The sequence below is a fragment of the Haliotis cracherodii genome, unplaced genomic scaffold (genome assembly GCF_022045235.1).
Source record: "Haliotis cracherodii isolate W230 unplaced genomic scaffold, xgHalCrac1.p SCAF_10, whole genome shotgun sequence".
In the NCBI taxonomy this organism is placed as follows: domain Eukaryota; kingdom Metazoa; phylum Mollusca; class Gastropoda; order Lepetellida; family Haliotidae; genus Haliotis; species Haliotis cracherodii.
The window spans coordinates 31,240,216-31,265,169 of record NW_027266265.1 but is presented as its reverse complement, the minus strand read 5'-3'; the positions used below and the strand labels follow the sequence as shown (position 1 = coordinate 31,265,169).

At 38.2% G+C, this 24,954-nt stretch overlaps 1 protein-coding gene across 7 annotated transcripts in view; it reads left to right on the top strand.

The window, feature by feature from the left end:
• LOC139454305 (WD repeat-containing protein 7-like) overlaps nucleotides 1–24,954 on the top strand; it is a 43,862-nt gene that overhangs the window by 4,953 nt on the left and 13,955 nt on the right. Inside the window, exons 6-18 of one of the 7 annotated variants that reach the window (XM_071235925.1) lie at nucleotides 666–733; nucleotides 1,190–1,306; nucleotides 4,680–4,730; nucleotides 9,364–9,509; nucleotides 12,392–12,418; nucleotides 13,304–13,330; nucleotides 15,474–15,561; nucleotides 18,947–19,118; nucleotides 20,081–20,163; nucleotides 20,967–21,126; nucleotides 22,363–22,580; nucleotides 23,155–23,350; nucleotides 24,249–24,581. In XM_071235925.1, the coding sequence (XP_071092026.1) occupies nucleotides 666–733; nucleotides 1,190–1,306; nucleotides 4,680–4,730; nucleotides 9,364–9,509; nucleotides 12,392–12,418; nucleotides 13,304–13,330; nucleotides 15,474–15,561; nucleotides 18,947–19,118; nucleotides 20,081–20,163; nucleotides 20,967–21,126; nucleotides 22,363–22,580; nucleotides 23,155–23,350; nucleotides 24,249–24,581 (1,686 nt within the window). The remainder of the gene's footprint in view (nucleotides 1–665; nucleotides 734–1,189; nucleotides 1,307–4,679; nucleotides 4,731–9,363; nucleotides 9,510–12,391; nucleotides 12,419–13,303; nucleotides 13,331–15,473; nucleotides 15,562–18,946; nucleotides 19,119–20,080; nucleotides 20,164–20,966; nucleotides 21,127–22,362; nucleotides 22,581–23,154; nucleotides 23,351–24,248; nucleotides 24,582–24,954) is intronic. The other 6 variants (XM_071235928.1, XM_071235926.1, XM_071235927.1 and 3 more) reach the window with 6 other exon arrangements.

The window sequence follows — 24,954 nt, the reverse complement described above, 5'->3', positions numbered from 1 at the left end:
TTGCATGCTTATCTTAGAGATAGTTGTCTAGACTGAGTTTGAAAATGGGTCCCGTCAATTAATTGTTTACAGAGTTACGGCCTTCTCTCTGTGTTATTTGTGCAATGGGGGCAAGGTTTCTCAGAAACAACTGAAGTTAGTTTGTCTAAGAGATACTTACAAAAACTGAGGGTTGTTTTTTTTCAGAGAAAGGGCCTTTTGTGTGCATTAATTTCACATTCAATTTTTTTTTCTGATTACAAAAGCGGCCCAAGTGCCTGTCTCTTTTAAAGGCTTTATGGGGCTGTTTTTTATAGTTTTTGTTCACTACTATATGAACAAACAAACTAATGTGCCTCATGCCGGGGGAAAAGTGATAGCGCTGTTGTTACTGATGTGTCATTAATGGCAATGTACTTGGTCTTTTCATGACTTTGTTTTTCTGAAACTACAACTACATGCCTCAATATGATCATCATGATGTTAAGTAATGATCAGATATATGGATAAACAACTTCTTTAGTACAATTAGGAGCGACGTTTCGGTGTAGGTTCTAACACCATTATCAAGCAAGTGATGTACAGAGTTTGGTTGACAAGTATATATTATATATGTACAGGTAGGAGGCAGTGTTTATACAGTAGAGTAGATTTAATCATGATCATGATGTTTCTGCTATTCCCAGATGATGTAGTGCTAGCTGTATCTAACTCCGGAACTGTCAAAGTATGGACACTGGCCTCTGAACCCAAGGTAAGACTACTGTTACTCATCGAGAATTAATTTTAAGATCCTTGTTTAATGGTTGTTGATACATTTACCTGTATCAAGTCATGTGTTAATCCTGTATCTATTCATAGCTTAATTATGTTGATCTCTTATCATTTAATACAGCAATGGAATGACTGTGTTAGCAAAACTACATCCTAAGTACATTTCAATAAACAATTTTATCATCAATGATTTATGTGAGATGTACATTGTAGTATGATTGTACGATGTACATAGTTTTAAGACTTAAATTCTGTTTTTGTCATTTTCTAACTGGTGTAGGCAATCAAGTTTTATCTGAAATAAAGTCTTGATTTGAAATGAGACAAACAAAAATTCCAATATGAGACCTTTTCAATACTATGTTTATAGACAATTTAGTGTTAATGGTGTGAATCACAGTGTTGTGTTGATATTGTTGTACAACTTTAATTACAGACCAAGTCAGTCTATGAGGATGAATCGAAGCAGATTCGCTGTCTGAATGCTCAAACTTTAACCTGCTGCCCGTACAACCAGCGGACTGTCCTCATTGTCTGCTCCAAGTACTGGCAGGTAAATCACATTCTATCGTCATGGCAACTATTTTATCTTTATTGAATCCAGTGTTCCCAACCACCCATCCCTCTGTTCATAGAAAGCTTATTGATGATGTTTTAACTTTTGCTTTTATTCCAAATAGATTTTAAAATCAATAAATCTCCCATTTCATCTTTACTAACATAAGATGTTTAATAACTTTATCCATACCACTTCACAGTCACATCATCCTAAGGTTTGAAATAAGCTTCCACTATTTCACAGTAGTATCATCCTGAATAAGTCAGTCCTGATATCTTAAAAGTTTTTTTTGTAAAATCTCTTCGTCATGGAGACAATTATTTGTTTTGACTTGTGTATCTTTCATAAAAAGGCCTTTTCCACTGGTTTGATTATTAAGGCCTTTGTAACTGTTTATTCTGATGTTACGTGACTATTTGTGTATGTAACCATGGTAACTGTCTTGTGAATGTTTCCCTGTCTTGTCATTATTGATCAAGCATGCCTTTATGAAAAAAAAAGAAAATAGATAGTTAAAGTTTAGTTCTTTCTGAATTATTATTTCTTTTTTTCTAAAAGTGCATTTGTCTGCATAAACATGATAAAGGTCATGATTTTGAGAATGCCTTTTGAGTAGTACTTCTCTCCTAAACAATATCAAGATGTGAAGTTATTCAAACATACGATGAACAGAATGTGATCATGGGGGATGTCGGCAGTTTCTCACTCTGGTTGATTTACATGTTTGACTTCTATGTTAGCTATGTACCAGTATAAAAGTAATAGCTTACTGTGCATATGGAAACTGATTACAAGTGTGTCATTAACAGTATGTGTAGAATCAGCATTTCCAAAATGGTTTGATAATAATTATCTGAATTAAGATGTTCCACTGTATGCTTTATCCTGTTTAGTTAATACATTTTCGCAATATGTGACCATCTTTACACATGTAGGCACAGAATTGTATTTGTATTAATGGAATTGGCTTTAGAAACTAAATGCAGACTTATCATGCTTATAGTCCCAGATAACAATTTCAAGGTTTTCATTATTATGTGCAAGGACAGCTTGAAACACAATTAGATCTTTTGACTGGATACCTGCTAGTGTTATTTCACGTCCTCTCGATCGAAAAATAAATTACATGTACCATCATCAGCTAATGGAAATATATGATTAGTATGGATATTTGTATTGATAATATTCGTGAATATTGTTTTTTTTACATAGTTTTTAATATATTTGTTTCTTTTTCTAGGTGGTTAATTGTTTGTTTTTTATCTGTAGTTACCATCAATTACTTCTTCATCCCTACTCTCTGTATTGAAACCCCAGTGGACTTTGTACTTATTTCACCCACATTGTTCACTGTAATACTTCGTGTCATGTCTCAGTGTAGATGTCATTCTGTTTTCTACTCATTTAGGAGCAAAGATGTTACCATTTGTATCATGTTGTACCTTGATCCGTGCGACTCACAGACAGACATACCTACTTTTCCTACCTATACAAATAGATGTAACTGTTGATAGTGTTGTATTCACTTTGTATCAGGAGATGCACATCAAGTGTAGTAGCTAGCTTGTCTATTTATAGTCCTATGAGTTTCCCTGTCATGCTATAGCCAGATCCTTAATATTGTAAGGAATCTTGATAGTGTCAAGATTCAGGCACCTAAAAAAATGAGTGTCTTCATTAGAACTTTTTATCATTAAAAATGTTAAAAATATTAAAAAATGACATAAAATATAAGAACATTTAGATATTATTTCACAATGCCTGTTTATTGTGTGGGAGTTTAAACAAAACTACTATCCACACTATGACTTTCAAGAAAACACAAACTTTGGGTGTAAATTTTTTTTTCTGTTACTAAATCAAGAAAAGTTCAACCATTAAACAATAAGATATATAGTCAGTCTTGTATGTATATTACATACTGGGCCTATGGGGATGCAACTTGTCCTAAGGTGTTTACAGGTCTGGAGAGAGATAACATGTAGGGGGGACATCCCATATAAAGCCTGACATTCTCTTAACCTTGAGGGTGCTCGTTGGTTTCACCAAAGTGGTACACGTCTGAGACCTGCATCACTTCGGGCTTTCCTCCCACATTAAGCTGACACACCGTGATATAACTGGAATACTGTTAAAAGTGGCGTTAAACCCAACTCACTCACTCACTCACATAACCTTGGGGATACCTTTAACATTAAACAAACTGTTTTGAGGTAGCTGACAAGTGCCAAGTTCCATCCTTGGCCTTGTGCTGTCATGATACACAGGTATTTTAAAAATCACAGACATCAGGCATTGACACTATTAGTCGTATCCAGTTCGTCTGCGGAGCATTTCAAAGTAGTATTTTATGTAAAGTAACTAGAATATTGGAGGAAACAACTGATGATTAAACCATCTAGATGTTCACTTGTCTCAGACTAACATACTTCCAAGTCTGTGAAAGTCAATCACGTCAGTTGGTCCTTTCTTAACTCTCATGTTGAATTTTTAGTGATTGAAGGGTCCCAAATACATTTGTAATTACATGTGATTGCTACGGACAAAAGCTGTTAAACATAGAAATTCCTGATAATGTGTGATGACTCCAACAAACAAACATGATTAAGATTATATTTATTTATAATGTCACAACCCCATGGTATTCTGGTGCAGCATAGGCCCCAGTGCTGCATGCTTCAAGTGGCAACTAAACATGCCAAACAAAGGGTTGTTTGCTTAGAATATGTCACCTGGGTTATCGTGTGTCGTAACCTAATAGTGTGAATGTATATTGTTGCTCATGCTGTCTACCACTGTTTACCTGATTCAGACCCAACTGTTGCTGGCAGCTGTAATGTTTCTGATTGCAGTGTGACAAAAGTTAGATATGGCCCATCAGGTTGCCATGGTTACTGCAGAGACTTAAAGAAGGTCACTGTTGCATATATTTCAATATTTGGAACAGAAACCGTTAGCTTATTCTCTTTCACAAGGAAAGTATTTAGGTCAAGTAATGAATGTTAATTTGTATCAACAACAAATTATCATTCATTACAAAAGTTTTATGAAGCAGTCAGCAATATTCCAACTATATCACATCAGCTAGTAAATAATCCTGATAAGCCAGTGATTGATATTTATGAGTAACACCCACATTGTCAGGGTACAATGACACACAATCAACCAAGTCACAGATCCTGACCACCTGATCTAATTAAGTCACCTACTATGACAAGCAATAGACCTGTCCTAACCCATGTACCTACAGAAGTAAATCTATGATTGGTATACAGTGTCACCCTCCTGTACTAGCCTTGTAATGTACAATCACAAAACAAATGGTAACATCATGCCTGACTTGATCGCTTCTATATCACTTTTCAAGGTGTATAATTATAACCCCCAATCTGAGAGTCCTCGTCACCATGGAAACCGGGTAAGATCGTTTGCGGCCTAGATCTAGTACCATCAGTAGCGTACGTTTCACCTAACATGATGTTTGGTTTCAGTTGCTTAGTCTTTCCTAGTTTCTATGTCTAATTCATTTTGTACACCTCCTATTACAAACATTCACAAATGCATCTGGAGCTAATTTACATATAAAAGTTTGTACACTTCAAATGCTTAAGTTTAATGAGTAAAAGTTTCACACATTATGATTCTCTTAGTTGATACATGAGAAATTTGATTTGGAATGCTAATAAAACTTGAAATGGATTTGGCATGTTTAAGTGTTCACTGATTGATGATGAGAACATGTTTTAAGCAAAACATACTTTCCTGAAATAATGAAATTTGTCATATGTGGAAATATAAATCATGTCTGCGAGAGGAATTCTGGTATTTGTGAATGTCTGTAGTACAACAGCTGCAGCCAGGCATTGATCAGACAGTCACTGATGGAAGTACTTTGTAACCATGGTAACGTGATAAGGAACATTACAAAATGCTTCTCCTGCATGGTCTACTTTTTGCTTCACTCATCCAACAACTGTTTGATTGACCAGAACATTAACAATAACACAGACAAAGACAATCTGAGGGTGTTTTGCAAAATTATCATATTTACACTTTTTCTACAAGAAACTGTGAACCTCCAATCTCTTCAATAAAACACCTGTTTTAATCAAGTGTATCAGATGACCAAGAACCATTGGAACTTTCAATTAAAACACTTCATAATGAAGTATTTAAATTAGTAACTTAAAAACTGTAGAGGACTGAATATTGACATTAAATAAGATACAAAGAAGGGGACTTTATTTGTTTATATGGGACTGTTGTTTCCATGGTTACTGCCATGTCATTCTATTTTGAGGGATTGGAGGTTAGCCTACTTGTTTCTGAGGGTATTTTATATGTTATGCACAATAAGACCTGTGATTATGGGAATAGTAAGTCCTTGATGAATGACTAGTTCACAGTGATTTCCAAATTCATGCATACATTGGGGGTTGATCATGAAACTATTAGCCAGAAAACAACTTCCAAGGTTATCAGGCTAAATCAGGATGAAAAAGAGTTGTTTACTTAGCTGCTGTCATTATACAATAGGACTCAAATCAGTCATGCTGCATTAGACTTGTTAGTGTTAGATTTTTGGAAATACTGATTTGGAATTAGTGTTTTGTACTGAGGATTATTTTTAGATAGATGATTATGTTGCATTTAAGTGCTGTATAATGCATATATAGTTTTGGTTTTGTGTCTTTAAAGTTTATGTTGCTTTTCATCACAATTGGTTCAATAGTTTATCGGTCACCTGAGTCTGTAATACGAGCAAGTTAACAGGTATTTTGAGAGAATCTTTTTGAAGCAATGCTGACACAGGTAATCACTTTCTGTGGGAGAATCACACAAATTCAATGTAATTTTGTGGGTAGATTTTACTTGTTTCACAGTCAATGGGCATTTCATGTTTTCAGCTTCAGATAAAACAGCATGTTCATGCACTTGTAGGGAACTTTGAGATCATTGTCACAACACTCTGTAGTTCCAGTAGTAGGATTTTCCAAACAGCCTAGAGATAATTTTACTTCTTTGCCAGTTTATGCACTTCACCCTGTCAGGGAAAATTGGTTTCATCTATCTCTCTTAAACATATTACACATATTTCAGAAGTGAATAAATTCTGACATGGATAGAACACCCCGTAATAAGTGGGCTGCAAAATATATTCACAAAACCCACTTCCTTTGCCAGAAGTATTGAGTCCTTGATATCAACTTGCGGGACATTGGACATTGAGATTCAATACCCTGACTGTAAGATCGAGTGTGTTAGAGTTTCTCTACAGATTTATGTTCAATGACCAAGCAAGAGGCGGTGGGTTAGTCTTCAGGTTAAGGAGGTGACTTGTCACACCAAAGTCATGGTTTCAATACCTCGCATGGCTACATGTCAATTTCTGGCATTCCACCTTTAGCTGGAATATTTCTGGTGTTGAGAAACCCATCTTCCCAAGGCAAGGGAGTCAACTGACTATAAAAGTCCAGTTTCCACCTTGGCCCAACTAGGCTTGAATTGGCTTGACTAACAAGTGTATACATGGTGCAATCAAAATCACAGAAAGAAATCGACATCTGGTTTGTAAAAAGCCGTGCAGATTTTGGTCGATTGTAGGATTTGCAAAGCATGTGTGCCAACTCAGCATCAACATATATTTTTCAGATCTTTTCTTGTTTTTAATCAAGGTGCTCACTTGATTTGATGCACTTTGTGAAGTAAAACCCGTATTAGTACAATAATGACCACCATTTTGTTTGAAGCAAATGCAAGTGATATGAGAGGTGGTATCTGATTGGTCAATAGGAGGGACATAGAAGGATCGCGACTCATGGTCACTGGTGGCGCTGCGATCGAGCCCAGAAATTCCAGCCTAGTTCATCAAGGGTGGAAACTGGACTTTTTTCAGTTTGTTAACTCCCTTGCCTTTGGGAAGATGTGCGAACCCCAACTCATTCACTCACTTTGACACCTACTCTAGAGGATGTGTGAGCATGTGTCATGGTGCATGACTGTTACAATATTCGATAGTTGAAATGGATTTGACCACAGAAATATATAGTCATGAGAGCTTTGACTCTTTGTGGAAGAGAAGCTGACTGGTGTTGTATGTTGTATTTAAATGCGCTTTCAGACTTGCTGCCTGGTATTAAATGGACTGTATATCATATATGCCTTTGTAGGTAACTTGACCATTGAGTGACCACCAAATGAACTTTTAAACTCTTAGCTCTGTGTGATTTTTGACATTTTCTTACTTCCAATACTGCTAACTTGCCATTCTTGCTGACATCTTGTATATATGCACATTTCAGCATGCATGAAAGACTTACTATACAAATAATATACTGGTGTTCATGAAAATATTAGATTGAAATAGAGAAACCTACATTGATTATCTAATGACATGTATTGTAACTGTTCTATTGCAATAATCACATGATAATGTTTTTCGCCAATGCTTCCAATTGCTTCAACAGTTTCTTTTTGACAGCTAGTAAACATGGTAAATCACAAGAAGATGTTGTTGGTTCATGATCTGCAATTTTGACCTTATCCACTTATCTAAGAGAGTGATATATATTCAATTTTCAAATTTCATGAAGCAAGACCCCAACTATAGTCTCTTGACAATTTCCAAAAAGATATGGTTTTGTATCTTTACCACTTTTCATATCTTTGATTTGTAATTTTAATTTACAAAAGAAAACCCATTCAGAACTTAAATATTCCCTCAATGTTAACCCTTTTGGGCAAGCATTGAATAGCCACTACATATATACTGCAGCCTTTATTGTTTATTGTCTGTGCATATATGAGGTACTGAAATCAGACATGAAGTTCGGAATGCTTATTTTGCTTATGTCAAGAATCATGACACCTTGACGCGAACTGGTTGATTAGAAACTTTACCTGAAATGAACAATGGTAGGTTTGTCAGATTTTCATGACGGAATATAAGATGTGATTTTAATAAGATGCAGCATGAATATGAGTGATTCAGAAGTCTGCACAAAAGACAGACTGCTTTGATAACCTTTCCACAAACTGCTTTTTTACTATACTTTTGTTTTAATAACACAATTTGTTACCAAACAAGCATATCTGTAAGTATGTTTGACAATAACAAAGACACACTTCAAATGTCACACTATCTTTTGTTTTGCTCAAGAATTATTCTGGACTTAAATGCTACAGCTTACGCTTGGTTCCTTCACTGTTATTTAATGATGCAGGAAAATGTGAAAGAAATCCTTTATCAGTACTTAGTAAATAACAGAAGATTTAACTCATGCATGTGCACGGTAGTGGAGTAGGATGAGAATAGGCATTTATATAGGCTTGATGTGAGACTGCTCGTGTCATAGTTACCAATGTTGAATCTTGAACAATCAATTTTTCATCATAGGCCAACTGTTGTCTTCTTTATACATTTATTGATAAAAATTATTCTGTTCTTATCATATGGTACCAAATTAACCAGATACATTGTTTGGGAATGTATTTTCATGTTTTCATAAATGTATTACCTTCTAGTGTACGTACTTCTGAAATAGGCATTATGTGATGAGTATTATGTTCTGCAGTGTATATTGGTCAGTAGTTCAGCCTCCACGTGTTGTGTGTGCTGTGTGTAGCTCAGCTGTTGGAGGAAGAGCTCGCTGTTGTTAAGATGAACTGATAAGCTTGGTGTTGATACCAGTCATACTGTTTTAAAATTATACATTGTGTTCCATAATATGTACATATTTATAACCTTTTCAGCATTTTCTGTACGATTGAAGAAAAGTTATATATGTTTCAGAAAGTAGAAATTGTTGTTGTGAAATCATTTTTTTTTTCTTACCATGAGGCAGAAATAAAGTAAAGTTTTGTAGGTGTTTTACAGATGTTAGCAGTGCCTGGAAACAAACATTTGTATTCCAGATCTAATATAGTTTCGTTGATGTATCTTATTGGCAACTGTGTATTGTGATACAGGACTGTACCCACTAAGTGTCAACGCTCCTAGCTGTAGAAAGTAGATCAGAGGACTGAAGTTGCAAACCTGTCGTCCATTGTAGATATACGATGCTGGGGATTTCACCTTGTTGTGTTCCGAGTCGAACCGCGTCGGTGAACGGTGGGCAGGTGGCGACTTCATCAGCGTGGACCGCGTCATTGTATGGAGCAACGATGGCAAGGGGTATCTCTACAAGCTTCCCACAAAGTGAGTATGGAGAGAACACTCTAGTTTCTCATAACTTTAGTTGTCAAGATTGTGGATGTGAGTTTGTCTCAAGACTCTGTGGTGTTCTGTATTTGGGTCTTGTTATATATCACTATCATTCAAGCTGTAAGGTAATTGACAGACATGATAAGGTTTTGTTCTTCATGATCATGATGATGACAGCAACAAATTAGATCATTTTGTACGAAATAAGTACCTTATTCAGTTAGTTATTTGCTGTATAAGCACTCTTAGGAAGACAGAAAATTTACGATGCACACGATAGCTATTATCAAAACGTCTTTAGTTTCATCGGCATTTGAACTAGGTTTGTTTACTGTCCACTCAATCTCTGAAAACATACTTATCATGCTGTGTATGGTTTTATTGAGCACCCTTTTTGTCAATATCTTTTAATCGCCAAGGTGTATACAGTATGGTTAACATGGTTTAATAAGGAACTTCTGAAAACAAAATGAAAAGTTTTGTATTTGTAATTAACATCAGTGTCATCATGAAAGGAATTTGTTTAGCATGAAAATTATTATCATCATCATTATTATACCAGTATATGAACAATATATGCTGATTACGTGGGAAACAAGTTAAGATTATAGAAAATGTCACTGGTCTGGAAAAAATCATTTTCTTGAAAAGGATATGGAGAAGAAATGAAAGCATGTAGTTGTCATCGCTTTCTGTAGCCTGGTGTAGAATGTCTTTTGTGTCGCTTTCAATCTATTTAGTTTGGTTTGTTTAAAGCATGTGTGGAACATCTCATGCTTATATTCTTTTATTTAATTATTTGGATAAATTAGTTATAGGTATAATGTGCTCAGGGGATGGATAAAGAATTTTGTAATATTTCAATGATATTATTTGTTCATGTTGAAACAGTGATACAGTAAAACATGGTTTTGACAAGCTCCATGCAGATGTGGACATTTGTTTGTTATGCCTGTTATATCCGTTGTATGTTACCTATATAAATGCAAAACCTAAGTATCACTTTCTATGTATTGGACATATATGATACACAATGTCAATGTTATTGTCATATCAATTTATTGGTATTTTCATAAATAGCAAACTTCGACTTTAGCCACTAATCTTAAGCCTGGGACTACTAAACATCTATTTGGTCTAGTAAGCTCAGCTAAAATAGTCCTCATGACAACAGTAACATGTACTGAAAATGATGCTTAGAGTCATGTTTGGGCTTGTAGTCTTGAAGGTTTTTTGCAGAGACTGAAATTGTTACAGAAACACTTTGGCATTTAAAGAAACACATGTTACAGTGATAGAATTAAGTAGAAAGAGTTTGAGCAGTTTTTTGACATATCACAAAAATTGTCTCCTGGACTTCTCAGTGACTTCTGTTTTGAAACATGACAGTTGACTTGCTATGCAAGATTGTAAGTCATCGCTTGTTATGTTATAAACATATTCAGGTGAGATGAAAGATGATAATTTGGAAATAGTGATCAGGATTGAACCTGTGATTGATCTTAGCCACAGATATCATACTGAACAAAAAAATATCTCCAAAAATATTTATGATCCCTAACTTTTGTTGTTTTGTATATATTAGTACCACAGCAATAGTAGGTGAGGATTGGAACAATAAGCTGTGACATGTTGAAGCAGCACTGATTGGTGTGACGACTGATTCTCTCATCACCTGTACTGCACAGATTATGGGATAGTGTCATATACTTTGTTTGATTCACCGCTGATGTTGACCAACATTGGGTTTGACAAGTTTGTCACTCTTGTTTGAAATTATTAGTTTTGTTATCTCTTTGAAGTGAAAAATAAATTTGCAAATAATGATAATGATAATACAGTAAAACAGGACATTTTTGATAGTTCTTGAAAACCATAAGAATGTTTTATCCATATTCATCATAACCATAGTTCTACTGTACCTGCAGTGCATGTCTCATCCTTCATTAGGAAGTAGTCTGTCAGGTCATTGCCTGTGGATGATACTTTTTTGACACAGCAGAAGTATTCTTCACTGACCCATTTGTCTTGATGCAAATGCAGTAAATACTAACAAGTTGTCACAGCACACTATCACAGCCCTAGATGCACTGGTAGCAATACATCACCAAATTACATCTCATCAATGTATGTCTTGCCTCCAAGGCAAGCTTGCATGCAGCAATTGTAGTGCTACGCCTGTTGTAACTCCGTAATCTACCCTCTGGACAAGACCTTGCTTGTTGTAAGAACCAAGACATGATGATCGGGTGGTTACAATGTGTGACCTGGCTTATCGTGTGTTGTAATGCTCCGATTGCATGGATTGTGGCTCACGATATTTTGTTTGTGTGTTGTTTAACGCTGCACTCAGCAAATTCAGCTATGTGACGGCAGTCCTTAAGCAATGGAGTCTGGAAAAGACATCCAGTGATTGTCATCATGAGCATCGATCTACACAATTGGGATAAAATGTCACACATCAACCAAGTCAGCAAGCCTGACCACCCGAGCCCCTTAGTCTCCTCTTCCGACAAGTATAGTTGCCGCTCATGATGTCAACCACTAGGTTGCCATACCCTGATTCAGTCAGTTACTGTCCGTTGAGATATATCTTGATGTAGTTAAAATCAGATATTTTACTCTGATACAATACCTCTCTGCGTGAAAATTTGTGGACACCTCTCATCAGCCAATAGCCAACAGGCGATAGCTCTACAATTGCTCTGTGCAAGTCAGCTCATGTGAGAACATCCCATGTGTAAAATGTCTAAGCAGTGGATTGTTTGTGATGTGTCATTAACAGCAATGCTCATTCTCATCCTGGGAAAAGTGTGAAGTTCTAGCTTTCCATGTGATAGATACTAAATTCTACTAATTTTCTTTGTGAACACTAGTCTTCTGAAAGGAAAGGCAATTACAAGGTAAGGAATGTAAAAGGTCTTGGGACTTAATATTTCTACAATTGTGTTGTCATACATTTTTTGAAGACTAACCTTCTCTTTAGTATGTGAAAGCTGTAATGTGTATGCTGAAGTTCAGTTTGTTTTTTCAAATCTTCTTGTTATTTGTCATGATCTTTTGAGTTTTTAAGCAACCTGTTTGAAATATGTCGCTGTTGTGATCTACAGTAAAAGTCCCATTAACAGACTATCTCATGATTGAAGCTTGGTTGGATAAGGGAAGTTTTAAAAATACCCACTTTGGTAATGATGAGTAAGTGACAGGAAGGTTCATTTTTAAGTTTCTTTAAATTGAATACATATTTGTTTTAAAAGCTTTAGCGCTGACATTGCACACTCAAAAGTGTACTAATCTAAGTGTATGTGGACCTAGTTTGCTATGAACTTGATTTTGTACCCAGATGACGTGTCAGAAATCTGTTGTCAAACGTCTACCTGTCATATTGAATTTGTGTCCTGGTATTAATAGACATAATGACTGTGAAGACAACCACAGTTGTCAGTGGGAAATCCTTGTCTTTCTTCATTGTATGCAGCTGCAGTGTTCTCAATACTTTCAATCAGCATGCTCTGTCAGGTGTGTGGCTTTAGTATTGATAATGGGAAATAGCTGGTCATCACATAGAAAAATGATCTGTTGAATTGACTATTTTGATCAGAATTCAGATAACCATGTCCGTTTATAAAAGTTTGTTCCATTCCTGTCAATGGATAGATGTTGTTTGTAACACTCATCAGTCGAACGCTCCCTGAGCCATGACTGCCATTGTTTTAACATCATCACCAATTCAAACACGTTTGAAGTAGGGTTATACCTTACTAACAGTGACTTTCTTGTAACTCAAGGTCAAGGAGACAGTCTGTAAGTTCTGAGTAAGTACCAGAGTACCGAGTAAGTTAGGAGGAACTAGCTATTGCTCTCTGTTTAGAACTGAGCTGCTGGAAAGGCTCTGTCATTCTTTCTTTCAGTGTTGAGCTAACTGAAGCTACACTCTGTCACTTGACAATATGTTTATTCATAGAAATATCACAGTATGTTATCCTTAATCATGTTAAGTAAATCTTTATTTACATTTAAAGTAAATTAGTGTCACGATCTTTCGAAGAAGCTTCAGTTAGCTCAGTTGATCTATTCTTGCAATATCCCTTATCATTTCCATCTACTCTGAATCATTATCCCCAAAGCACTGCTTTCCTCCTTAACATGCTAACGAGCATAACGCCAAAATGACAATAATTGTTTGTTCTTTCTGACAACCCCACCTTATGGGGATATCAGATTGGAATTGATCCCCAGCAACCTATACTGGTCGTAAAAGGCTACCAAATGGACCGGGTGGTGAGGTCAAGGGACTTAATTGATTGCATGCCATCATACCCAGATGGCATGTATCGTTTCTCATAATATTAATCACTGGATTGTCTGGTCCAGCCTCGATTATTTACAGGCTGCTGTCAAAAAGCTGGACTATTGCATCGTGTGGTGTTAAACAACATACTGACATCCTATCTTAACATCTCATCTCAAATGCTTCCATAAGGCAATGTGCAATGAAAAGTCTGTAATGATCATGATGATTATATGGAAAATTCATGGCTCCTCATATCTGAAATTGTTTTATGAGTATGGGCAAAGTATTTTGAAAAATGTAATTACCCTTCCCCGGGGCTGCCACCTACACCCTCCTTCATGTCACTATACACCTGCCACACCCACAATACCTGCACCCCCAGCAACCTCACATCATGCCATTTATTTGTTCAGGAACATGTTGAATGTTGATGCATGACTGGACTAACCCTGCTGGTCCAAGTTGGTTTCATTTCATTCCCTGGAGTTTGTTTCCATATTTTTCAATAATTGTATTTTCATCTATCTGTGTTGAATTGTTTTAAGACTTTAAGAGTTTAACGTCATCCATCATATGTTGAAATGAATGTTATTTCATTCTGTTACATTTCGATGTATTCTTTTATCATTTTGATAAGGAACAACAGCTGCTGGTTGACATAATCTCATTCTGGAAATGGTACCAGGTTTGATACATGTATTTCCAGATCGTAAAAGTGAAACAATAAGTCAATATTGCATCAGACTCTATGATGAACTCTGGAAACATTCCAAGAATAAGTTGAAGACCTTTAGCATCCTTCTGGGGCTTCTGAGACAATATAAGTTCCAGATGTGGCAAGATAGGCAGCCATGTTTGTATGTATGCAACATCATGTGTTTTGGAAAAGCACTCAGAGTTGCTCCGTGTTGTGAAAAGGCTAAACTAACAATTCTTTAAAGCTCATGATCGGATAGTGCGTTGTCTTATTATTTTAGGAGAAGAAGCAAACATTTCTTTGCAGTACTAATTATGATAAGAATGAAGATTCCATGCTTAATCAACTTCAACACCTGTATCATGTATAAATGTAACCCCGCCAAACATTCATGATTCATGTGAATCACATCCAGTGGTAGTCAATATACACAGGTGCCTTGAACAGATTGATAAAGAATACACAGATATTAAAAAATAAAATGCTCTGTTTCATTATCTCATATTCGTAAACCTAATGAAGATGTAATAATTAATTTGTTGTGGCCTAACATAGATTGACTAGCAGGAGCCACAAGGCTCCGAGGTAAGAGAGTTTAGTTTGTGACCTGACAGTACAGCTTTTAGGAGCACCCTCTTGAAGCAGTACCAGGGCGGGAACTACATGCTGCTTGGCTGGATGCTAGTATTTTCTGCTTGATCTTTCTGCTAACTTGCATTATAGGCAGTTAAAAAGTAGTTTCCTAGCCCTTTTTGGCTGCTTAAAACATTACATGTAAATATCATATGTGTATTATTAAATTATGAGAATATTTTTGTTTATCATTGAAGTATCATATGAGCACTGCACTTCATCTTGCATGTTATTACTGAATAATTGTTGAAACTTTCATAGATACTTGAAAATATTCTTTCAGTGCAACTTTAATGCCATTGTACGTATTGAGTTTTCTTGTGTCTTATTTCAGTGCAAGTCCCGACAGCCCTGACTACCATCGACAACACCAACCAACATCTCCTCATGCTTACTATATACTTGATCTTTATGCAGAGCAGGTAGGACACCTTTGTATGCAATGTTTTTGTTTTGTTAATGCACCTATTATGCTAAGTATGACAATTTTTTAACTTATCCTGCGTTACTCCTTAATGCATTAACTGCTATACTTTTTTACAGAAAAATGAAGGTGTGTGAGGCCCAGGTGAAAAAGAAGTTGTTCCAACTAGTTGTGTGGCTAATACCATCGTACAGGACCCACGTGACAATGGAAGTGATGACGTCACATACCTTCACATTACTGCTTGTCACCCAGACTGACTATTTGTGTTTGAAAAAGGTCCAGCATTCTACTGGCATCCATTGCTTGTTACTCAATTCAACATTTCCGTTGTGTCTGGACTGTACTGACCCCTGTTCAGTTACTGCTAAGTGTTGCCTCTGGTGGTCTCCCCTACATGTATTCTGTTGCCAATCACTAGACAGACACTGATGACTACACAGGGGCCTGCACCAGCTTACACTTCCATGACCACCCAGGTGCTGGTGCCTCCGACCTCCCAGATGAAAACACTTACCCAAGTATATCGCCTACCGTCAGCTCCGACAAGAGCGCATTTGAGCATCTACACGACATCTCCACCACATGACTGGCTCCTCTAAGCCTACGACCGTTCGAATACCAGACACACGTCTACCCTTTATAGAAAAGGAGATTCGGCACTCTCTACATTTCTTTTTAGCTCTCTCTTCTTCATCTTGAGCTTTTGATTGGAGACTAATCCCAATCGTGTTGAACATCTGCGAATAGTCATGACCTACCAACAACGCAAGATAGACCATATGTGCAGTCATCTTAAGGCTGCACATATGGTCTATCTTGCGCCAACCCAGGTCTGTTTTTTCTCTTTTTAATGGAGACATATCCTAGTCCCACTCTCACCTCTTGAGTATCGCCCTCAAGACTTTGGAGCACGTGTCCCAGGAAACATCTCACAAGTTTTCCAAGGCCGGGAGATCAAGGTAGAGGAAAACAGCAGGGCAATTACCAACCTTGCCAGAATAAGTATCAGGGCCAAGGTGGTGATCACAGGGGTTACCGCTGAAGTGCTTGACATCAACGACTGGGAACTCCCAGCATTACCAAGAATGCCAACCGTATTTCCACATGACATCATTGAGACTGCTCAGGACCAGAATCAACACCGACGATTCCTGATCAGCCTCGACGTGCAGAATGCTTACCTGAACGTGCCTATCCACCTGACAGGCAGTTCTTCAGGTTCCTCTTCATTGGTATCAACTATCAATGGATGGACTCCCATTTGGCATTTCCACAGCCCTGTGGCTATTTACATGAATCACCAAGCCAGTGGCCGCCTACCTACACCTGAGAGACATCCAGTTTGAGTCATATATCAACGATTGCCTACTGAACCACCATGACTCGGTGACTCTCATCCTGTACAGGGATTTCACCAGATGCCTTCTCCATCAGCTGGGGTTGATTTTCAACGAACTGAACTCAGAGTTCACTCTATCCTTCACACTTTGAGCCTCTTCATTCAGCTTCCTTGTTTTTTGCTCACCAAGAAGACAGTTTTGCTCTTGGCTCTGGCTACACTGGCGAAAGTAAGCAAATTGAATGTACTCAGCATCACCCGTGTCCGGTTTGAGCGCAGGGTGCAAGGAACCGTTCACCTTAGGTTGTGCTGGGACTTCATGGCCAAGAATCAACTCCCAGGACAGCCTGACAGGTCCTTCACCATCACACCTCTCTCTTCGATTGTGGGTGCCGAAGACAAGGAGGAACTCCACATGTGTCCGGTTCATGCTCAAGGTTCAACTATTCATCCCTGTTTCCATGACTTCCCAGTCAGACGTTTGCAAGAACACTATATATTTGTGGCTACGAGCAATCATCCTGCAGGCTTATGAGGCCACTGTCATGGATCCTCTCAGGGCCAACAACCCGCATGAGATTCACGTGGTTGCATCCACCATGGCTCTCCACATCAACTGCTCTGTCAGATCCATCATGGATGGTTGCTTTGGGAGATCCCACACAGTCTTTGCCAGCTACTACATGAGGACTTGGCCTTGTAGGACGTTAAGGGCGTCCACAGTTTTGGTCCTCTGGGCATTTGCCAAGCAGGTCATAACCCTAAACGACATTACAGAAGTCCGGAGCTGGCTTTTCAAACTCTCTGGTGCATTAGCTTGCTAGGCTTTTTTCCATTACTGTTCTCTGACCTGGGGGTCATACATTCCTCACATGCTCATGCTGGAATGGTCACATGGTTTCCGATCATCACAAAAGGATGCTGTGATGGTTGCCTGGACTTTTTGATGCATTAAGGAGTAATGCAGGATATGTTAACATTTTTTCAGTAAAATCTAAATATATCTTACATTTGTATACTTATCCTGCATTACTATGTCGAAAGTGGCCCACCCATCGCAGAGATGCCTCCCCATGATCATGATTATGTCTTCAGTTGTTGAGATAAAGCAGTAATGTGAAGATTTGTGACGTCATCACTTCAGTGGTCACGTGGGTGCTGTGTGATGGTATTAACCACACAACTAGTTAGGACAACTTCTTCTCCAGCTTGACCTCTCTTCAGCATTACCACAGCGGTCTCTGTCTTCAAATCAAACATCTCACCAGCATTGACATAGCAGTCTCTGTCTTCAAATCAAACAACATCTCACCAGCAATACCATTGTGGTTCCTGCCTTCAAATAAAAAAACATCTCACCAGCAATACCGTTATTGTCCCTGTCTTCAAATCAAACATCTCACCAGCATTACCCCAGCGGCCTCTGTCCTCAAATCAAACATCTCACCAGCAATACCATTGTGGTCCCCATATTCACATCAAACATCTCACCATCTTTACCATTGTGGTCTCTATCCTCAAATCAAACATCTCACCAGCATTAACACAGCGGTCTCTGTCCTCAAATTAAACATCTCACCAGCATAACATTAACAGTTCCTGTCCTCACATTAAACATCTCACCAGCATTAACACAGCGGTCTCTGTCCTCAAATTAAACATCTCACCAACATTACATTAACAGTTCCTGTCCTCACATTAAACATCTCACCAGCATTAACACAGCGGTCTCCGTCCTCAAATTAAACATCTCACCAACATTACATTAACAGTTCCTGTCCTCACATCAAACATCTCACCAGCATTACAATAACAGTTCCTGTCCTCAAATCAAACATCCTTCCATAAACACAATTTCATGAATACACTTGCCATTAAGCTCAACCCCTTTTCACTGCCTTCATTACCATTGTTGGACTGGTTTGATAGATTTTAAATTTATTTGAAAAATAACATAGCTTATCATTGTCCATGTTTGTCCAATCAGTTTCAAAAGCATGTGAGACATTGCTGTGTGAATCTCGATTTTTTTCCCCTCCAGTCCCTGGTGTGTTCGCCAGCCATGATGTTTTTCCGGAGCGAGGGCGAGACTGCTCCGAGGAGGCTGTTACTACGAGGAGACTCCGAGGGGAGGGTGGTCATCTGGAAGCTGCCCGAGGTGTCTGAGAGACAGATGACACTTGTACGACAAGAGAGCTTTGACAGATTGCCAGGTACATATGTTGTATTTAACTGGATACTTCTTAAATATATCACAAAAACAAATGAGGGATATCATGAGTAATGGTATGAAACAGTCAATATGCTGGTTACAGTCAATGATACCTGCTTCGAATGCTTCTAGGTTGTATGTATTCATATGCAAAATAGTCGAGGAACATGTGTGATCCATCTTGGCATTATTGTATTGCAGTGTGTTGACAACTTTTATTATCATACCTCCATGTCAGAATGATGATATCTGATTGGTTCACATGATCTTGATAACATACGATGTATCCCGCCTGGGAGGGAAATAAATTTCTGAGCGGGAGAATAAATCCCTTATACCCCGCCACGATAAACACAAGCTGCACTTGGATTACTGAGTGGGAGAATGAATCCATTTACCATGCTAAGAAGCAAAAAGCCACACGCTGTTTCAGAGTCAATGAAAGCTGTGACATCGCATAGAATTAGCCTCACCTCAATCGAACAACTGGGTTGTATTAATTTTGAGTTTGTGGTATACTGGTACCTGGTATAACATTCACTGACATTAACTCAACATTGATTTTCAATAGTCGTAGTTCTACGTTTGCTCTTTGAGATAAATGTTGTTTGATATGATTCAGCTGTGTGAGACCAACATTTAAAGAAGGTAATTACATCAGTCTAAGCCAGATACTTGTGAGTCTTCTTGTCTGAACTTGTGTATTAGCATTATTTTCAGTAGATTTTAGTCACATTATATGGGCCCCATATGGAGTTCCTGGTTAGAATAGGTCCCCAGCAACCTATACTGGTGGTAGAGGTAACAATGGATGAATTGGTAGTGACTCACAGACAAACAATCTTGACATATGGACAAATAATAATCATAGTTCACTGGCCAACATATTATTCGACTATAGTCAAGCTTGGGACAAGTGGGTAAACTGTCAGATTGTTGTATGTGTGCCCTCCTACCTTGCAGCCCTCCCTCCCCGCTGTAAGACCACACTGCAGGAGGTGTGGGACAGTCTGTACAGGCCCCCTGCTGGAGTGCTGGACGGACTGGTAGGTATACGGTGTCCAGGAAACAACACTGTAGACGTCTTTGTGTGCATTTGTTTACTTGCAACATTTGTTGTCCAGGTGAACAATCATGGCAATGATAGCAAAGTCATTTTAGTTATATGGTCATAAATAACAGGAATTAAGCTGAAACCTTTTCTGAATGTTTACCACACGGTATGTGAATAATTGTAGCCTTATAGTGCTTCAGCTAAATTAGAGGGGCGATCGGGTAGCCTAGTGGTTAAAGCATTCGCTTGTCACACCGTAGACCTGGGTTCGATTCCCGACATGAATACAATGTCACTACTTCTTCCTGAATTTTACTTAAGAGGACTTTAGAATACATTAGGAGCGACCCTACCCTATCGACCTGTGTATATCTGGATAGCATTGCTTGAATTGTTTCATTCAGTTGATGAAGGAAGTAAAATGAAGTAGCCTTGATTGGTTGTATTTTAATAATAATAATAATAATAATAATAATAATACCAAGTTTGTTCATAATGTGCCATTCAACTCAAGTGAATGTTCAGGGTGATACATTATATTTATTTTAGAATACTAAAGTTATGTCCATTTGGTAATACACAATTTCAGAGTTCATGACATCAGACATTAGGATTATGCCTTTTAATATTAGTTGAGAATTCCACTGAATACATTGAAATATTTACTTGCTTGAGTGTCAGAGCTTCTCTTCATTTGTTCACTGAGTGAGACTAAGTTGGAATGAAATCTAAAGGAATAAAGACCAAAATGTTTACTGGTTTATTGTGACTGTTATGTTGATGTTGTGTGGTCAGTGTGATGAGAACAGGCAGTCCCTCCACATCTCGTCCACCATCTACATCCCGTCACAAGGCAAGCTGGTGTGCGGCCGCATCAACGGCACCATCGTCATCGTCCCAGCAACACAGAGCGTCATGCTTCAGCTTCTCACCACCAAGACACTCAAGGCTGACAGTAGGTCCTTTCAGTAGTGTTTAACCCTGGTTTATAGGCAGTTTGTGGGTGCTGCCATTTGGGCAGGACAAGCTCCTCTGGGGGATTCATTAGTGTAAGACTTTCAGTTCCTCTCTTGTGACAGATATGAATACTCATACCCCAGAGATAGTGCCATGACACTCTAGTTAATTGTAATCATGTGTTCAGAAACAAGTTGTGCATGAAAGAATGCACCAAAAGATAATCAAACATGCATTTGAAATTTTCCAGGAAATGACAGATTTCTGTTTAGAAATGCATCGTCTGCGCATGACTGACATTGTTTTAGCTTTACGTTTGCTGAGAGGGGAATGCAGACATCTGTCAAAATGCCTTCAAAATGGAAAATAAGTAATTTCTTTTAAAGAAATATTGTGAGGCGGAATGCGTGTGAAAGAAAGATTGAAGATAATGCAACTCGATACTAGAGCTGGTGAATGTTAATTGAAACTGTTAGCAAACTGATTGATAGTGAATGTAACATATTGAAACTGATGAACAAACTTAGCGAACAAAAAGTCAAATAACCTATTTCTTTTTTCATGGAAAAGTACTCTTAAGGTTGACACACTTAATTGCCAAAGGGCATGTCTAAACTTCCTTTGACTTAAAAAAAAAAAATTCGATCTCTATTAGTGGTATAACAATATGGCGATACAGGATTGTATACCGATACGAGGCCCACAATACCATACATTGATTTACAACCTCTCTATCATGATACATACAATATATTACATTTCAAGTTCTCTTGGTATAAGAAGATGTGTATAATAACAAATTTAAATGTTAAACGAACCTGTTCTAAAACCAACTTACACAGATTCTCAAGGCTGTAAATAGCATAACATTCTGCTCAGTGTTTCTGCTCAACAATGTCCCATCTTGGTCTACGAAATTCAAAAACAAATGATTCAGGGTTCTGATTCACCTGCATGAAGAAAGAATATCAACTTATGAAATAAAAGTACTATGTTTGGGAAACTTATATCACACCTGTAGTATCGGGACATGTATCGTATCACATCCTCACCGTATCGATACAACTCTAATTTCTATCATGTCTATACCGGTATTTATTATTTGCTCATCATGCAGATGACCTGGATGTTATACTTCACAATGACACTATATGTGAAGCATGTTCTTCCCCTTGCTGTAATGTTGCTTCAGAATGATGCTCAGTGGTTATGATAAGCATGTCCTCCCTGTCAGATATTCCCACCAAGATCCTGCAGGGACATGACGGGAGGGTGACATGTCTGCTGTACCCCTTCAACGAGAGCACGCGGTACGAGCCCCAACATCTGCTGTCTGGAGGAGCCGACTTCTCGGTGATTCTGTGGGACATGAACTCCGGCTACAAGATCCACACCTTCACTGTACATGGCGGGGAGCTCACACAGATGTTGGTGCCTCCCGGCAACTGCAATGTAAGCAGACTATCTGGCTTGCCTGGTCCCTTGACCTCCATATATTGTTTTTAGGTGTCATTTGTGAAATACAAATGTCGTAGATCTAGTGGGGACCCATGCTCTTTTCTGTCATCTTTAAAGCTAGGGAATGTACAGTTAAGAAAATAAGTGCCTTTCGTAAAGTAGCAATGGAACTTACGTGCAATTTTTTCATTTGTTATCAGCAAAAAGTATTGCTCCCTGGGTTTCACACGATTTCTTCCATTGGTGACAGAGATGCATTTGGTGCATTATTTATACACGGCAGGGCCTAGATGGGATCACTAAGATGATAATTTGTAGGAAGGTAATGATTCATCATGCTATCAATGGGCCACCCACCCTAGTTAAGGAAGCCTAGTTGTTAAAGCCTAGTGTCACGCCAAAGACCTCGTATTTGTTTGCCACATGGTTAAAAAGTGTGAAGGTCTTTTCTGGTGTTCCCTGTCATGAAATTGCTGGAATATTGCTAAAAGCTGTATAAAACTCACTCACAATGCATTGTGCTGGTATTACTGTGAAGGAATGAATTTTGCATGTTAAATACTTTCAGACTCGGATCCTGTCTGCTGTTTGCTCGGTTGCCAGTGACCACTCTGTAGCTCTCCTCAGCATGAAGGAGAGGAAGTGTATCATGTTAGCAGGGCGCCATCTGTTTCCAGTCCAGACAATCAGATGGCGTCCCCTGGATGACTTCATGGTTGTCAGCTGCTCTGATGGCACAGTCTATGTATGGCAGATGGAGACAGGTCAGTTGGACACACAATGTATTGTCTGGTGTACAGTTTTATTGAAGCTGGACGAAAGTAGTTGATCATAATGTGTATCATGTGGAGACACTACATTGGCAGTTACTTTAGCTGGTGTCACTTTATATGAAGTGTGTCAGGAAAAGAATATTGTAGTATATCCTGCTTGAATTACTGAATGATTTCTCACAAAGTTTGCTGCAGCGCTGTTCAGTTACTCTGATGGTATCACTCTCACTGTTTCTGGTGAGTTTTATATCATAGAGACTGGCTGCACAAGAAGTACCTGACGTTACTCAATTTTCAACAGTTTCATTTTTTGTTGAATTAGAACAATACAGAAATGAAGTCTAGAAGTAGATCTTTGGCTAGTTTTTTACTTTTTTTATTCTTATGAAAAAGAGTACTGTTTTTCCCCAAAAAATATACTGACATCATCATCTGCTTGGAGTTTTGCCAGTGGCTGCTATTGAGCATACATCAGCATACATGTATTATGATCACATTGTTTAAGGCCAATGAGAAGTGCAGTCATAACATAGATCAGTAAAACTACAGAACATGACGAACCACTGTGACCGGGGAGGATTCATTACCTGTCTGACTGATGTTTTCGTATGGATAAGCCTTTCATGATATAGCAGTAGAATTGGTTCACTCTATCACAGGTATACTTATTGGATGTGGGTAGTTGGGCTGTGTACTGGTTAATGTGTTTGCTCATAAAACTCAAGAGCTGTGAACATTTCCCCACATGGAGACAGTGTTGTCAGCCCACTTCTGGTGTGATCCTTTCCTGGAATATTGTCTGATCATAATTACTCTCTTTACAGAATATTGCTGACACAACTTAAAACCCTTGCTACTCACTGACTCACCAATCTTATTATGTTTCCAGGTCACCTGGATCGAGTTGTCCATGGCATTACTGCAGAGGAGATCCTCAACAACTGTGATGAAAATGCCACACCTATGGAGAGTCTGACCAATCCTAGTCTTACTCTGGCTCAGGCACTAAAGAGACGGAATCTGGCAACATTCAAAAACCTGGCCCAGCAGAAACTACAACAGCAACAAGCAGCTGCCCAACATCAGCAGCAGCAACTGACACAGAGGCCACCTCCAGAGATGCTCAAACCTACCGGGTACCCCCTGCTTATACAAGGAGTGAGGACCAACACAAGGGACCCGGACTCACATGTGCTTTTCTTTGACACAGAGGCTTTGATTGGTATGTACCAGAAAATGTAGCATGTTCCATTCATTGCTGTTGCATATGCAATTCTATATCTAAATATTTGGATGTGAAATCAGTTTGATGGTTTATGTGATGGATTGTTAGGATAAAATAGGAGACCCTTTCTTTTGCTCCTTCACTTCCTGATATACAATATGTCCTGCTGCATATTGGTGAGGTAGCATAGTGGTTGAGATGTTTATCTGTCTTGCTGAAAACGTACAAGGTTATAATGTGTAAAGCCAATTTCTAGTGTAGTTGCCTTGATATTGCTGGAATAGTCACATTACAAAAAGTGGCCTTAGGGCATAATGGCTCACTAATAGTGTGACCAGTATTTTCCTTCTTTTGAAACTGCTCATTTACA